Genomic DNA, 15437 nt, shown 5'->3' on the forward strand with positions numbered 1-15437 from the left:
AGTTAATTGGCGCTAATAGGTGAACGCAATGGACAAATGGAAGTCAACACTCAACAGTTAATTGGCGCTGAAAGGGGAACGCAATGGACAAATGGAAGTCAACACTCAACAGTTAATTGGCGCTGATAGGTGAACGCAATGGACAAATGGAAGTCAACACTCAACAGTTAATTGGCGCTGAAAGGGGAACGCAATGGACAAATGGAAGTCAACACTCAACAGTTAATTGGCGCTGATAGGTGAAGGCAATGGACAAATGGAAGTCAACACTCAACAGTTAATTGGCGCTGATAGGTGAACGCAATGGACAAATGGAAGTCAACACTCAACAGTTAATTGGCGCTGATAGGTGTACGCAATGGACAAATGGAAGTCAACACTCAACAGTTAATTGGCGCTGAAAGGGGAACGCAATGGACAAATGGAAGTCAACACTGAACAGTTAATTGGCGCTGAAAGGGGAACGCAATGGACAAATGGAAGCCAGGACTTAACACTGTTTGGTAATAGGCAAACGGGAGGCAGAGGGCAATTAGCACTGAAAGGTAATAGCAAAACATCTCAACGCCCAGCACCAGAGAATCCAGAGACCGAAACCATAAAAAGATATTACTAAACATAACAATACACAATAAAAACGGGCACAGACACTAACAATCTCAATCAATAATCACAAGCTACCAATTTATAAAAAAACCAACTATGTACGTCATTTCTTTTCAATCAATTCTGTTTCTTTAAAAAAATTAAAAAATTAAATGAGAACTAATATAATTAAAAATCCCCTTTATGGATGAAACTTTGAAATAACATCCCTCGTGATGGCAAAATCATCATGGTCAAGCATGATTCCCCCATCACAAGGGATACAAAAAAGAGGTTACTCACCTCTCAATACATACTCATGTGTTTTACGTGAATGGCCAACACGACATCGTCGCATTATAACCTGGACTAACAACCGAACCGATAGTTGGTTTGATTTCATGTTACATATCTATACCTACATGGGTATCCCTTTTCTTTTGCATTATATCTCTGATGTACATCTAATCACAAGTTAACATTACATGTAACTGTATGGGATCGGAAGTGGTATCATAGATTTGTCGAGTGCTGATTTAGCTGCGGCGTCTGCCATTGTGCTACCAACGATTCCAACAGGGTAATCAGCACAAAACGGTGTCGTATTGGCCAGTAACAAGATTACTATGTAGTTCAATGATGTAAAAAAATCCTGGATGTTGACACGAATTATATTTAACAGCCTGAAGACATAATAATAAATGCATTTATATTGCGCCAGATTCCATTCACCAAGTGGATGCTCATAGCGCTTCACTATTATAACCCCGGTCAGTGGATCAGTGAGCACTCGATATTCATTCTCAGCTCCCTGAGGAGTATACAACCCAAGCTGCCTGTGAGGCGCTAGAAGGTTAACAACCACATTGCCATCTTATCCTACCGACAAGACAAGACATGATAGAGAGTCTGAAAAAATAATGACTTATGTTTAGACTGTTTCATATATTCTTTAGCTGTTAAAATGGCCTTTGGTCCTGCTGTAAAATACAAGTCATCCGGTGTCTAGTTAGTGAAGTTCTGGATCCAACTGAAGTGGCGGTGGCAACAGCATCACCATCCTTGGATCCATCTGCAAATATTGATTAACTTTGGTATGTGGTTTGTGCTTCTTAACTGATTATATTCTTGTTGATATTGTAGTTTATTGTTTCATATTTTCTTGTTTAAATAAGTAAAGGTCCCTCTGTGGCTTTACCATTTGCCAAGAAGTAAAAGAAAGCAGGCACAAAGGAGATAAGTTCAATATTAGCAGCAGAAACGAAAGGTTTAATCATATTCCTAGAGCTGGAATAAGAGATGATTTATTATTGCAAAGATGCCCATAAAGGGGATTAAACACACAACTGCATACAGGGTTGGATTTTTGTGATGTATTGTAAAGATATTTTTATACGATGTTTAAAAGATGGCTCGTCAGCCTCAGAACACAATAGGACTGTCAATAGGAGATGTTCTGAAAGATCCAAGACAAACTCTTAGACCTTGATAGTGGACAGAATCTGGCAGTTCAAGGTTTCTTTTGTAGGCTCTACCGTAAATGATGGAGCCACAGTTGGATAAGGGATCTATGCAAGTGAAGGAAGGTTTAGTTTGGTTTGTTGTTTAACGCCGCACTAAGCAATATTCCAGCTATATGACGGCGGTCTGTAAATAATCGAGTCTAGACCAGACAATCCAGGGATTGATATCATGAGCATCGATCCACGCAATTGAGCTCGATGACATGCATCAACCAAGTCAGCGAGCCTGACCACCCGATCCCGTTAGTCGCCTTTTCCGACAAGCATAGTCACCTTTTACGGCAAGTATGGGTTGCTGAAGACCTATTCTACCCCGGATCTTCACGGCAAGCATGGGTTGCTGAAGACCTATTCTACGTGGGATCAGAAACAACTTGTAATACATTCAGTGCCTTAAGCTTCAGACATTTAGCATTCAGATATTTGATATGCGGTAGAAAGGTAAGATGGTGATGAAAATACCCCCCCATAGAATTTTGCTTCATTTACAACTTTAATTGGACTGCTCAGTAGATGTTATTCTGGGTCACTATGTGGTTTATATTTTCGATAGAAAATGGATACAATTATTTTTTTATTTAGAAAAATTACGCTGTGACCTGTCATTGATTTTTTGGACAAAGCTGCAACTATCTCTACGTCGTGTACATATTTATACCTCGACATTATACATCAACAAATAATGACCTATGGAAAGAGTAATTTTACACCTTAAATTGATTATTAATTTTATACTAAACAACTTAGCTTATAATATGTTACCTTGTGGGACAACCTGACCTTGATAGTAAAAATCAGACAAGGTGGACACCACAAGTACCTTGACATTTCTATCTGTTAAAAAATGATATTAAATTTAAGAGTAAACAACCTCTCAATCCCATCTCATGAAGATCTTGATCCCGGCCAGATTTTGGTGAATGATAACAACATTTCGCCAAGACAAACTTCCTGTTGTCCAGATATGATCAAATATATTTAGCAGTGTTTCTATGCATGAATCAGGTAAAGTTTTAGTAACTGATAATGAATATTATCAGCACCTTTAGTAGTATGATGAGCCAACCCAAGGACGGTATGCAACTCAATAAATGAAATATTTAATTATAATCCTCACAATTATCCGCATTAAAATGAAGTTTCGTTTCTTCTTCTTGTTCTCTAAATTTCTGAAAAATGTCGATTTGTAAAGGACATGGGTATACAACCATCGGCAATTTCATTTAAAACGTTAGAAAAACCTGAATAGGATCAGCAACATTACTGAAACATACGGTGTTAGTTTAGCTGTGCATAGAGTTTAAAACAACGACCAGTTTGCCCTTGTAAAATTCCATCTTGTTGAAGGCGATGGTATCAGATGGATTTACTGCTGAAAGGATAGTTGGGAAATGGTAACTTCGACAAAGGTCATTGTGGACCGACCATTATGATTCGTTGAGTAGGTTAAAGTACGTAAGATACAAATCTGAGGAGGAGTAGATGCTAGTTGCAGGGTGCAGATAATTGCTTGATTCATCCTTAAATGTACACAGGTCATTGTGAAATCCTCAATTATTTCAGCCTTCGTATTAGTGCTTGTTCACCAAAGAATGGGTTGTGGCCATTTAAATCATTCATAGGGTGTGTGGAGTTGATCGTCATGAGCTTGAAGATTAGCCTGCTGTAATTCCTTAAAAGAAGTCTTCAGTCCTCTGCAATTCCATTGTACTATATGTGAAGAAGCTATCTCTTCGGAGGAGTTGACGGGAGATTTACAAATCACCTCCCTTGAGGGTGACAAGCTATGTGCCCTATGATGGCTGTTGTCGGACATATGCATCCATGTCCTCAAGGGATGCAAACGTATTAAACATTTTGATCTGGATACCTGTCGCTTTTGAGGCTCTACATTGACACGTTTTGGATGATTCTCTTGGTTTGAGTTTCACATTTTTTTCTGATTTAGATTGTTCAGCTGATTTAGTTGATGATTGTTCCTGAGATGATAATGTTTGTTGTTTAATGTCACACTCAGCAATATTCCAGCTATATGACGGCGGTGTGTAACTAATCGAGTCTGGATCAGACAATCAAGCGATTGACATCATGGGCATCGATCTACACAATTGGCAAGTCCGACCACCCGATTCCGTCAGCATAGTCGCCTCTTTAAACAAGTATGGGATGCTGAAGACCAATTCTAACCCGGATCTTCACGGATAGGAGATAAGGATGGATTCATATCACAAGATGTCTGTGTTTGAATGATTGTTTATGATGTAGAGATGATTTGTGACCTAGAGGTCTCTTGTAGGGTCCCAACCTGGACTGCAGCAGATACAAGGGGAGGAAGAGAGGTCAAATCCCAGTCGGTCTGGCAACCAATAAAATAACATGAAATATGTTCAGGCTTGGATACCTGCACAGCAGCAGAAAAAACATTAGAATAAGATGGACCCGGCTGTTCCTGGCAGGAATAACCTTCTTTGCTTCAAAAAAGAGATGTTACGTTCATATACTCGCGAATTTTGGATTGCAGTATCAAGTAAAACATTCTTTGGAAGAAGAGGAATGGTTGCCAGAGCAGTTGACACAGGCAGGAGGTTTGTCACAGAGATTACAGTCTTGTTCAAGCACATCGATGACATGTACCTGGATTATGGCATGACTTTCAGCCATACGTTCTGCAAGTGTAGTATTTCAAGGGATTAGGGATAAATGTATCCACCTTTAATTTGTTTGTTTGTTTTGTTTGTTTGTTGTTTAACGCCGCACACAGCAATATTCCAGCTATATGACGGCGGTCTGTAAAATAATCGAGTCTGGACCAGACAATCCAGTGATTGACATCATGAACATTGATCCACGCAATTGGGATCGATGACACGTATCAACCAAGTCAGCGAGCCTGACCACCCGATCCCGTTAGTCGCCTTTTACGACAAGCATAGTCGCTTTTTACGGCAAGTATGGGTTGCTGAAGACCTATTCTACCCCGGAATCTTCACGGGTAGTATCCACCTTTAAGTTGCAACAGTAAGCTTTCAGTGATTCTTGACGCAAGAAAGATGTAAATAGATATGTGTTTGTTTGGTGACTTCAGTATTTGTTTTGGCTGTGAAACGTTTGATGATAGTAACTCCTTGGGAGAGCAGCTCTGTCACAATGTCAGTCTCAGTCATGTCTGAAAGACGTTGTCCGATATCACGGACAGTGCTTTAATACCATTCAGTGTCCTGTGAGGAGAAATCTCAACAGTAACATAAGCTGGTGATTTGGATGAAAGGAGAATCTTAGACTGAATATGTTTTCTGCATTCGAACCGTAGAGAATCAGACCGTAGCCTGGTAATGCATTTACTTCTCCGACTGAACCTTCAATGGTCTTTGCTATGGCCAACGGATTCAGTTTAAGAGGAGCACCACCAGAGCAGACACAGCAAGATATCGAGACTGATGTGAGGTGCAGAAGGATCCCCATCATCAGAAGCGAACGAATTATCAGATTCGTGTGAACGTTCTTTTCAAAAGTGGAACAAAATATTTTCACATTATATTTAATGCAATAAAAGTGCCTAGGGCACCGCGGGAAGGGGGTTGGGGATGGCAGACAAACCATGGTTCATAATGATGAGGTCAAATTTCGGATTCGGACCCATAATCATAGGATTCAGACAAGGGACGCAGAATTGCTAGGAGACGTGGTTAATTGCGTGTCATCGTGATCCGACGAAGTGGGGCGATGCTCATGATATCAATCACTGGTCTGTCTGGTCCAGGCTTGAATATTTACAGGCCTGATAACCTGGGTATTGCTGAGTGCGGGGTAAACAATTAACAAACAAACAAAACAATAGATTCAAATGGACAATTCTCCGTTCGCATGAATCATTAATCCGAAAACCTTTTAATCCGGGCGACTTGACTCGGAACATACCGACTAGAATTCACTATACATGTAAACTGCCGGACAAAAGAAAGTATACACCCATGTTGTTTTGATGACGGCTGAGAATGAAACAAACAAGAAATGGTTATTCGATGGTGGTGTATTTGATACGGGTATCATAGCCGATATTACATGCATGATAGCAATGAGATTCCCACAACCGCCGACTGTTTTCAGCCAAGTAACGTTTGTAATTCTTCGGTCAAATCCGAGTTCAAAGTGTAATTTCTTTTGGCCCGGCAGTTTATTTAGAAACAATCAAACCAGAAAATATTTGCTTGATCTTCACAGCTGTTTCAATAAATGTTTTCGATAGTGTGACAGTAGGACGATTTATTTCTTCAAGATTAAATGTTAATACTGATAATAACTCTCACCCACGTGGTGATTAGTCCCATTAAAACCATCAATATGTGACTCAGATGTCTCTCTGCCCTGAATCAACCAACTGTAACATCGTTCATATATAGTGGGCTGGGCTGTCGGGGCTGTCCTTTGTTCATATCTAGATAGCCTGACCGCAAGGTGACTGGCCCGTGCAGGTAAGAATATAGATATACATATCGGTTTCATTACACTCATTTTCAGAGTTCCCAGTGGTGATCTGTCTTAGAATTGGTCTTCAGCAACCCATGCTTGTCGTAAGAGGCGACTGACGGGATCCGGTAGTCAAGCTAGCTGATTTGGTTGATGCATGTCATTGTATCCCAAATGGGTAGATCGATGTTCATGATATTAGTCACTGTTTTGTCTGGTCCAGACTCGATTATTTACAGACTACCGTCATATAGCTGGAATATTGCTACTCTACTAGAAGAGAATCGATACCATTCATTCATACCATATATTTATTTATACATAAAACCGAGATAGATGAAGATGAAAATTATATACCTACAAACATCAATATGGATGGAAATAAATTAACATTTGTGAATATTTATGGAGAAACCTCTGATAATTCTATTTTCTATAATAAGTTTCTTATGGCCGCCCGTGAAATGGAGTTTAATTTTGAACCTTTTTTGGATCTTGAAAACTACAATAATATCAACATCAAAGCAAGAAACCCACTTTTAGAAAATGGAATAGAGAATCTTATGAATTAGTTGATGTATGGAGAGATATGAACATAGAAACCAAATAAAAAAGTGGAAAAAAGAAAATAATTTCGACTAAATATCTTTGTTTCATCTTTGTACATAAAAAAAGCCCAAGCAAAATACATGCAAAGAGTTAGATAATAACCCTAAGGATATAGAATGTAATATTAGATATGATTTCCAAAAACAGCAAGGTAAAAATTGTAGAACTTTCAAAATATACACCCGAATGGAGCAAATTAAGAAAAAAATAGAAATCAGAGGAAATCAAACATGGGAGCACCCATGTTTTTGGTATGAGAAACAAAGAGACAAAATACAATCGTCAGAATTTTATAGAATTTATCCAATAGTGATCAAGTATGGAGGTCGGGTAGTCACATCTCTGCACAAAGTAACCCAGGTATCGCCTTTAAAAACCAGTAGTGTCACAAGAAGAGCAAGGGTGCCAATATCGTGTATGGTCACCCTGGAATAGACACTGTCTCTGCACCACTATCTCACTGACAAGAGCCCTAAAAGTTACTGCTTGCCACTCAGCCTGCATGCACTCCGACAGGTCGTCCCAGGACGCCCGACAGGCGTTCGATCGGTGCCAGATCTGGGGAATAGGCAGGCCATTGCATTCTGGTGATCCCATTTCGGTTGATGAAGTCAGAACCACACGTGCCATGTGAGGCTGCGCATTATCATCCTGGAGTGTGGCACCAGGGACAATGGCAGTCAAAGCAGGGAGAACACGTGGCCGACGAATCTCGTCCCTAATCCGAATACCTGTCAGAATCCCATTGCCATGATGAAGTGGGGTTCCCCATACCACCACTGAGTAAACCCCAAACCGGCCCCGTTCCCTGACTGTGAACCCGTTCCCCAATGCGGCGAAACACTCGCTCACGACCATCATGTCTGTGTGCAGAAACGTGAACCGTGAACAGAACTTGCGACCACTGCTGCCTATTCTAGTGAAGATGAGCTCGACACCATACAAGACATGCAGATGTGACGTGGCAAGTTGAGGTAGTGTTACAGCTTGACGCCAGGAGTTGATACCAGCAGAGAGGGTTCTAATTGTCTTTGCACAGACATGTGTATTCGTGGCTATCCTCAGTTGAAACCAATGCAATGAGTTGATTCAGCAGTGTCACCATTCATACCCTTGTGTGCAGCATATTCAGAGACACCATATGCATTGTTGCGTTTTGGCGATGCTCTCCTTATCCTGACATCGGACTTTGACATTAGCTAAATTTGAACCAAAAACTGTTTTTAGGACCAGTCTCCCAAACACAACCAAAAATGTTGACCAGTCAAAATCATATTAGATTTGGAGGCATGGAATGTCCGGTGTTTATATGTTATCTACAACATTGAGTTGTGTGTTTATTTCAGAAATACAGCTACGTGAATGTAGAATGGTACAATATGTTCGTTTTCCCATACTTGTTCCTAGAACTTGTTTGAATGGGTATATATAAAGTCGAACAGGTTATATCAAATAAAAAAAGAAGTATATGATTAAGCATGGGTCACATTGATCTGTTAGTTCGGTACATATAGAGACTTGATGATACAACTTGAATTTTACCCACACACCGATACAATGTTGATATCCATGAACAACCGTTTTGTTGCTGATAATGTTTTCAAATACTAGTCTGAGACTAGTCAGGTCCATTTTGGAATATGTATTTTGGTTAAGTGGTATCCAGCAGGTGCAGAAATACTTTGATATGCTGTAAAGCAGAATAATTATGTTGAATATAACTGTTGACTATGTGCTGTACACAGGCATCCTCAAGTATGCGATCGCCTCCGTGGTCTTGTGGTAGAGCGTCCGCTCGGAGAGCGGAAGGTCCGGAGTTCGATCCCCGGCCGCGTCATATCCAAAGTACTTGTTGTTACCCTGTCTGGCGCTCGGCATTAAGGGGCTAAAACAAGGACTGGTCGGCTCGGAGTCAGTATACTGTGTCTGAGTGGTATCTCAGTAAGCTAGCTATAAATCGGCATCAGTCCGGACTAGTAAAAGCAGCCACACACACACGTGCATGCACCTCGCTATATAAGTGCAATAATCTTGGACGCGACGTTAAACCCAATTTCACCTTACCTCACCTCAAGTATGCATTTTTACTCACCAAAAACCCCATTGTTGATAGAGTAATGTACAGTTTGAATATGTTGAAAGGACTTTGCATTAACGTGGAAACAAATGAAACATTATTTAAAAGGAGATTAAAGACGATCACAAACTTTGAGATTGAATTTACTTTATTCATAGAAATTCATTTCAATTCGAAGAGAATTATATTTACGTTTTAGTTCTATAGTGGTTTAGCATCAGAAAAAAATGTGTTTCTTTCTTTATTTGTATTGGTCAAATGACAATTTGGCAATGAAAAACGAATTACACGTTCATCATTTTACAAAGCATCTATGAAGTGATATTTAGTTAATTTGGTTGAATTAATTGGATTTATATCACGGCGTGGCTGCATAATAAAACTCACACTGGGCTGAAAAGACTAAGGAGCGAAACGGGAATTGGGAACTTCGTCAAGTGGATCCTTACATGACCAAGGGACGCAACTCGATGTGCGCCGTCGTAAATCTGATAATAAGTTGTGAGGTTTTATGGATGTTAGATTTCATTGATGTAGGGTAAGTCTTAAGGAAGTTGTATGGATATGAAGTTGAATAGTCGCTGTTTTTTTATTTTTAAAAGTGAATTTGAGAGGAAGAGCGATATTGTAAATTTGAGGTTGTGAGGATGGGTGTCATTGTGAATGTGAGGTTGTGAGGATGGGCGTCATTGTGAATGTGAGGTTGTGAGAATATGCGTCATTGTGAATGTGAAGTTGTGTGGATGGGCGTCATTGTGAATGTGAGGTTGTGTTGATGGGTGTCATTCTGAATGTGAGGTTGTGTTGATGGGTGTCATTCTGAATGTGTGGATGGTTCTCATTGTGAATGTGAGATTGTGTGGATGGGCTTCATTGTGAATTTGAGATTGTGTGGATGGGGGCCATTGTGAATGTGAGATTGTGTGGATGGATGTCATTGTGAATGTGAGGTTGTGTGGATGGGTGTCATTGTGAATGTGAGATTGTGTGGATGGGCTTCATTGTGAATTTGAGATTGTGTTGATGGGTGTCATTGTGAATGTGAGATTGTGTGGATGGATGTCATTGTGAATGTAGGTTGTGTGGGTGGGCGTCATTGTGAATGTGCGGTTGTGTGGATGGATGTCATTGTGAATGTAGGTTGTGTGGGTGGGCGTCATTGTGAATGTGAGGTTGTGTGGATGGATGTCATTGTGAATGTGAGGTTGAGTGGATGGGCGTCATTGTGAATGTGAGGTTGTGTGGATGGGCGTCATTGTGAATGTGAGGTTGTGTGGATGGGCGTCATTGTGAATGTGAGCTTGTGAGGATGGGCGTCATTGTGAATGTAGGTTGTGTGGGTGGGCGTCATTGTGAATGTGAGGTTGTGTGGATGGATGTCATTGTGAATGTGAGGTTGTGTGGATGGATGTCATTGTGAATGTGAGGTTGTGTGGATGGATGTCATTGTGAATGTGCGGTTGTGTGGGTTGGCGTCATTGTGAATGTGCGTTGTGAGGGTGGGCGTCATTGTGAATGTGAGGTTGTGTGGATGGATGTCATTGTGAATGTGAGGTTGTGTGGATGGATGTCATTGTGAATGTGAGCTTGTGAGGATGGGCGTCATTGTGAATGTGAGGTTGTGTGGATGGGCGTCATTGTGAATGTGAGGTTGTGTGGATGGTTCTCATTCTGAATGTGAGATTGGGTGGATTGGTGTCATTGTTAATGTGAGGTTGTGTGGATGGGTGTCATTGTGAATGTGTGGTTGTGAGGGTGGGCGTCATTGTGAATGTGAGATTGTGTGGATGGGCGTCATTGTGAATGTGAGGTTGTGTGGATGGGTGTCATTGTGAATGTGCGGTTGTGAGGGTGGGCGTCATTGTGAATGTGCGGTTGTGAGGATGGGCGTCATTGTGAATGTGAGGTTGTGAGGATGGGCGTCATTGTGAATGTGAGATTGTGTGGATGGATGTCATTGTGATTGTGAGGTTGAGTGGATGGGTGTCATTGTGAATGTGAGGTTGTGTGGATGGGCGTCATTGTGAATGTGAGGTTGTGTGGATGGGCGTCATTGTGAATGTGAGGTTGTGAGGATGGGCGTCATTGTGAATGTAGGTTGTGTGGATGGGCGTCATTGTGAATGTGCGGTTGTGTGGATGGATGTCATTGTGAATGTGAGATTGTGTGGATGGGCGTCATTGTGAATGTGAGGTTGTGTGGATGGGCGTCATTGTGAATGTGAGATTGTGTGGATGGATGTCATTGTGATTGTGAGGTTGTGTGGATGGATGTCATTGTGAATGTGAGGTTGTGTGGATGGATGTCATTGTGAATGTGAGGTTGTGTGGATGGGCGTCATTGTGAATGTGAGGTTGAGTGGATGGGTGTCATTGTGAATGTGTGGTTGTGTGGATGGGCGTCATTGTGAATGTGAGGTTGTGAGGATGGGCGTCATTGTGAATGTGAGGTTGAGTGGATGGGCGTCATTGTGAATGTGTGGTTGTGTGGATGGGCGTCATTGTGAATGTGAGGTTGTGAGGATGGGCGTCATTGTGAATGTAGGTTGTGTGGATGGGCGTCATTGTGAATGTGCGGTTGTGTGGATGGATGTCATTGTGAATGTGAGGTTGTGTGGATGGGCGTCATTGTGAATGTGAGGTTGTGTGGATGGATGTCATTGTGAATATGAGGTTGTGTGGATGGATGTCATTGTGAATGTGAGGTTGTGTGGATGGATGTCATTGTGAATGTGAGGTTGTGTGGATGGATGTCATTGTGAATATGAGGTTGTGTGGATGGATGTCATTGTGAATGTGAGGTTGTGTGGATGGATGTCATTGTGAATGTGGGCTTGTAAGGGTGGGCGTCATTGTGAATGTGAGCTTGTGAGGATGGTTGTCATTGTGAATGTTAGGTTGTGTGGATGGGCGTCATTATGAATGTGAGGTTGTGAGGATTGGTGTCATTGTTAATGTGAGGTTGTGTGGATGGATGTCATTGTAAATGTGAGGTTGTGAGGGTGGATGTCATTGTGAATGTGAGGTTGTGAGGATGGGCGTCATTGTGAATGTGAGGTTGTGTGGATTGGTGTCATTATGAATGTGAGGTTGTGAGGATTGGTGTCATTGTGAATGTGAGGTTGTGTGGATGGATGTCATTGTGAATGTGCGGTTGTGAGGATGGGCGTCATTGTGAATGTGAGGTTGTGTGGATTGGTGTCATTATGAATGTGAGGTTGTGAGGATTGGTGTCATTGTTAATGTGAGGTTGTGGGGATGGATGTCATTGTGAATGTGCGGTTGTGTGGATGGGCGTCATTGTGAGTGTGTGGTTGTGTGGATGGGCGTCATTGTGAATGTGCGGTTGTGAGGGTGGGCGTCATTGTGAATGTGAGGTTGTGAGGGTGGGCGTCATTATGAATGTGAGGTTGTGAGGATGGATGTCATTGTGAATGTGCGGTTGTGAGGGTGGGCGTCATTGTGAATGTGAAGTTGTGTGGATGGATGTCATTGTGAATGTGCGGTTGTGAGGGTGGGCGTCATTATGAATGTGAGGTTGTGAGGATTGGCGTCATTGTTAATGTGAGGTTGTGTGGATGGATGTCATTGTGAATGTGAGGTTGTGTGGATGGATGTCATTTTTAATGTGAGGTTGTGTGGATGGACGTCATTGTGAATGTGCGGTTGTGAGGGTGGGCGTCATTGTGAATATGAGGTTGTGTGGATGGATGTCATTGTGAATATGAGGTTGTGTGGATGGATGTCATTGTGAATGTGAGGTTGTGTGGATGGGCGTCATTGTGAATGTGAGGTTTTGAGGATTGGCGTCATTGTTAATGTGAGGTTGTGTGGATGGATGTCATTGTGAATGTGAGGTTGTGTGGATGGATGTCATTGTGAATGTGAGGTTGTGTGGATGGATGTCATTGTGAATGTGAGGTTGTGAGGATGGGCGTCATTGTGAATGTGCGGTTGCGAGGGTGGGCGTCATTATGAATGTGAGGTTGTAAGGGTGGGCGTCATTGTGAATCTGAGGTTGTGTGGATGGATGTCATTGTGAATGTGAGGTTGTGTGGATGGATGTCATTGTGAATGTGAGCTTGTGAGGATGGGTGTCATTGTGAATGTTAGGTTGTGTGGATTGGCATCATTATGAATGTGAGGTTGTGAGGATTGGTGTCATTGTGAAAATGAGGTTGTGAGTATGGGTGTCATTGTTAATGTGCGGTTGTTAGAATGTGAGTTTGTAAAGATGGTTTGCGCGCAAAGCACTGTATGCATTTGTGGTTTATACTGATATAACCAGTTTCATTTTCAGATATGTCAGTTTCAACCCTCCTGTCGGGCTTTGCGCTGCTGTCATTAATCCTACACAGAGCTGTGGCACAAAGTGAGTGTATTATCCGGTGTCTTCCCATTTGACTTCAGTGAGCGACGTCTCTTCAAGCCCCTGTCCAGAGAGGCGGGAAGCGTGTGTAGGATAAAACACAATCATTTTTTCAATGAGATTGAAAAACTAAATCCGAGGATTTTAACTCTTATCAAAGCCTGAGAGGAAGTGTCATAACTTATACGTTATAAACAGAAAAACAAAACAAACATTTATCAATGCAATTTTATGTTTCAAACGTACTTTCCATGAGTCTAAGGAAACGGACGTAAAATATCTCGTGCTGGCGTACATGCATTTGAGCAAAAGAGATTTTTAAAATCACTGAGATTTATCATCAGTCTCTATGTGTCTTTTGTTTCACTCACTCAGTTACTGATACGAAGGCAGCCACGGAAAAATAAAGAAAACATCTGATTTTACATCATTGCAAAAACATTCCTAATGTAACTTGTTTTCAATTGCAATATCTGGGATATTATATAAAATCCAAGAGATTTTACACCTCCTATAAAATTAAATCTGATTGGGAGTGAGTATGGTTTTTACGACGCTTTTTGAAAAATTCCTGCAATGTCACGTCGGGGGACACCAAAAATGGGCTTCACACATTGTACATTGGGGAATCGAACCCGGGTCTTCAGCGTGACGAGGGAACGATTTAACCACGAGGCTACCCCACTGCCCCTAACCTGATTGGAGAACAAGAGAATGACGTCATCGGAAGTTTATGAACAGTGTGATCCAACCGGGAATTTGTTGTCGACCACGTGAGCATCAACCCATGACAAACTTTGCCGTAACGCTACGAACTCACCACGCGCCAACTTAAGGTGAGAGCCAGTTCCAAACTGACGCAGCGTAATGGAAATAGTGTGACACAAGTCTGAGGAAATCTTTGCAAGCCATTTTTAATGATGAATAATTCCGAACCAGGTTTTAACCGATGGGCAACCGTTTGCCTGTACCCACACAGACGCAAATACTTTATATGGGACGCGAAAATGACTGTTTGAATCATTCAATTTATCCAGGTTGCATGCCACATATAACTGACATTTCTATCGTCGTAAGAAATACTCTAAAGGCATTAAGGGGTATAAATGGTTGATTTTGCTTCGGTCAAACATTGATGCCTATCTATAATAGGCTTAAGGATTAAGATCATGTGCAATGATAAAAGTAGAAAAAAGTAAAGCAAAATGACTAACTGTTTGAATCATTAAATTTATTAAAGATCCAGGTTGCATGCTACATATAACTGACATTTCTATCGTCGTAAGAAATACTCTCAGGGTAGAAATGGTTGAATTTGCTTCAGTCAAGTGAGTGAGTGTGTGAGTTGGGTTTAACGCCGCTTTTAACAGTATTCCAGTTATATCACGGCGTGTCAGCTTAATGTGGGAGGAAAGCCGGAAGCGATGCAGGTCTCAGACGTTTACCACTTCGGTGAAACCCACGAGCACGGGTATGGTGCTGACAAACCTAGAAACATAATTGGGGCGAACCAGGATTCGAACCCACAATCATAGGTTTCTGGCGTGCCCAAGGGACGCAACTTTGCACAGTGAATAGCGGCGCCTTAGACGACTGGGCCACCCGTGCCCCCTGCTTCAGTCAAACATTGATGCCTATCTATAATGGACTTATCATGTGCAATGATATGATATCAGTAGATATTTTGGAAATCAAGTTGAGCATGCCACATGCCACCAGTCTGGTACACCAATGTTAATTGGCCCCATCATGTATTACTGAAATTTTGGGAGATAGGCCAAGCGTCCATTCGTCACGCCGAAGCGGCC

General features: G+C 41.6%; 1 protein-coding gene across 3 annotated transcripts in view; it reads left to right on the forward strand.

Annotated features, from left to right (window-relative positions):
• The first annotated feature begins 6521 nt into the window (after nt 1–6521).
• LOC124142141 (A disintegrin and metalloproteinase with thrombospondin motifs adt-2-like) overlaps nt 6522–15437 on the forward strand; it is a 30791-nt gene continuing 21875 nt past the window's right edge. For all 3 annotated transcript variants that reach the window (XM_046510426.2, XM_046510427.2, XM_048396007.1), the window contains exons 1-2: nt 6522–6580; nt 13561–13632. In XM_046510426.2, coding sequence (XP_046366382.2) covers nt 13563–13632 — 70 coding nt within the window. In that variant the 5' untranslated portion in view covers nt 6522–6580; nt 13561–13562. The remainder of the gene's footprint in view (nt 6581–13560; nt 13633–15437) is intronic.

This window comes from Haliotis rufescens, unplaced genomic scaffold (genome assembly GCF_023055435.1).
Source record: "Haliotis rufescens isolate VD_foot unplaced genomic scaffold, xgHalRufe1.0.p SCAF_15, whole genome shotgun sequence".
Taxonomy (NCBI): domain Eukaryota; kingdom Metazoa; phylum Mollusca; class Gastropoda; order Lepetellida; family Haliotidae; genus Haliotis; species Haliotis rufescens.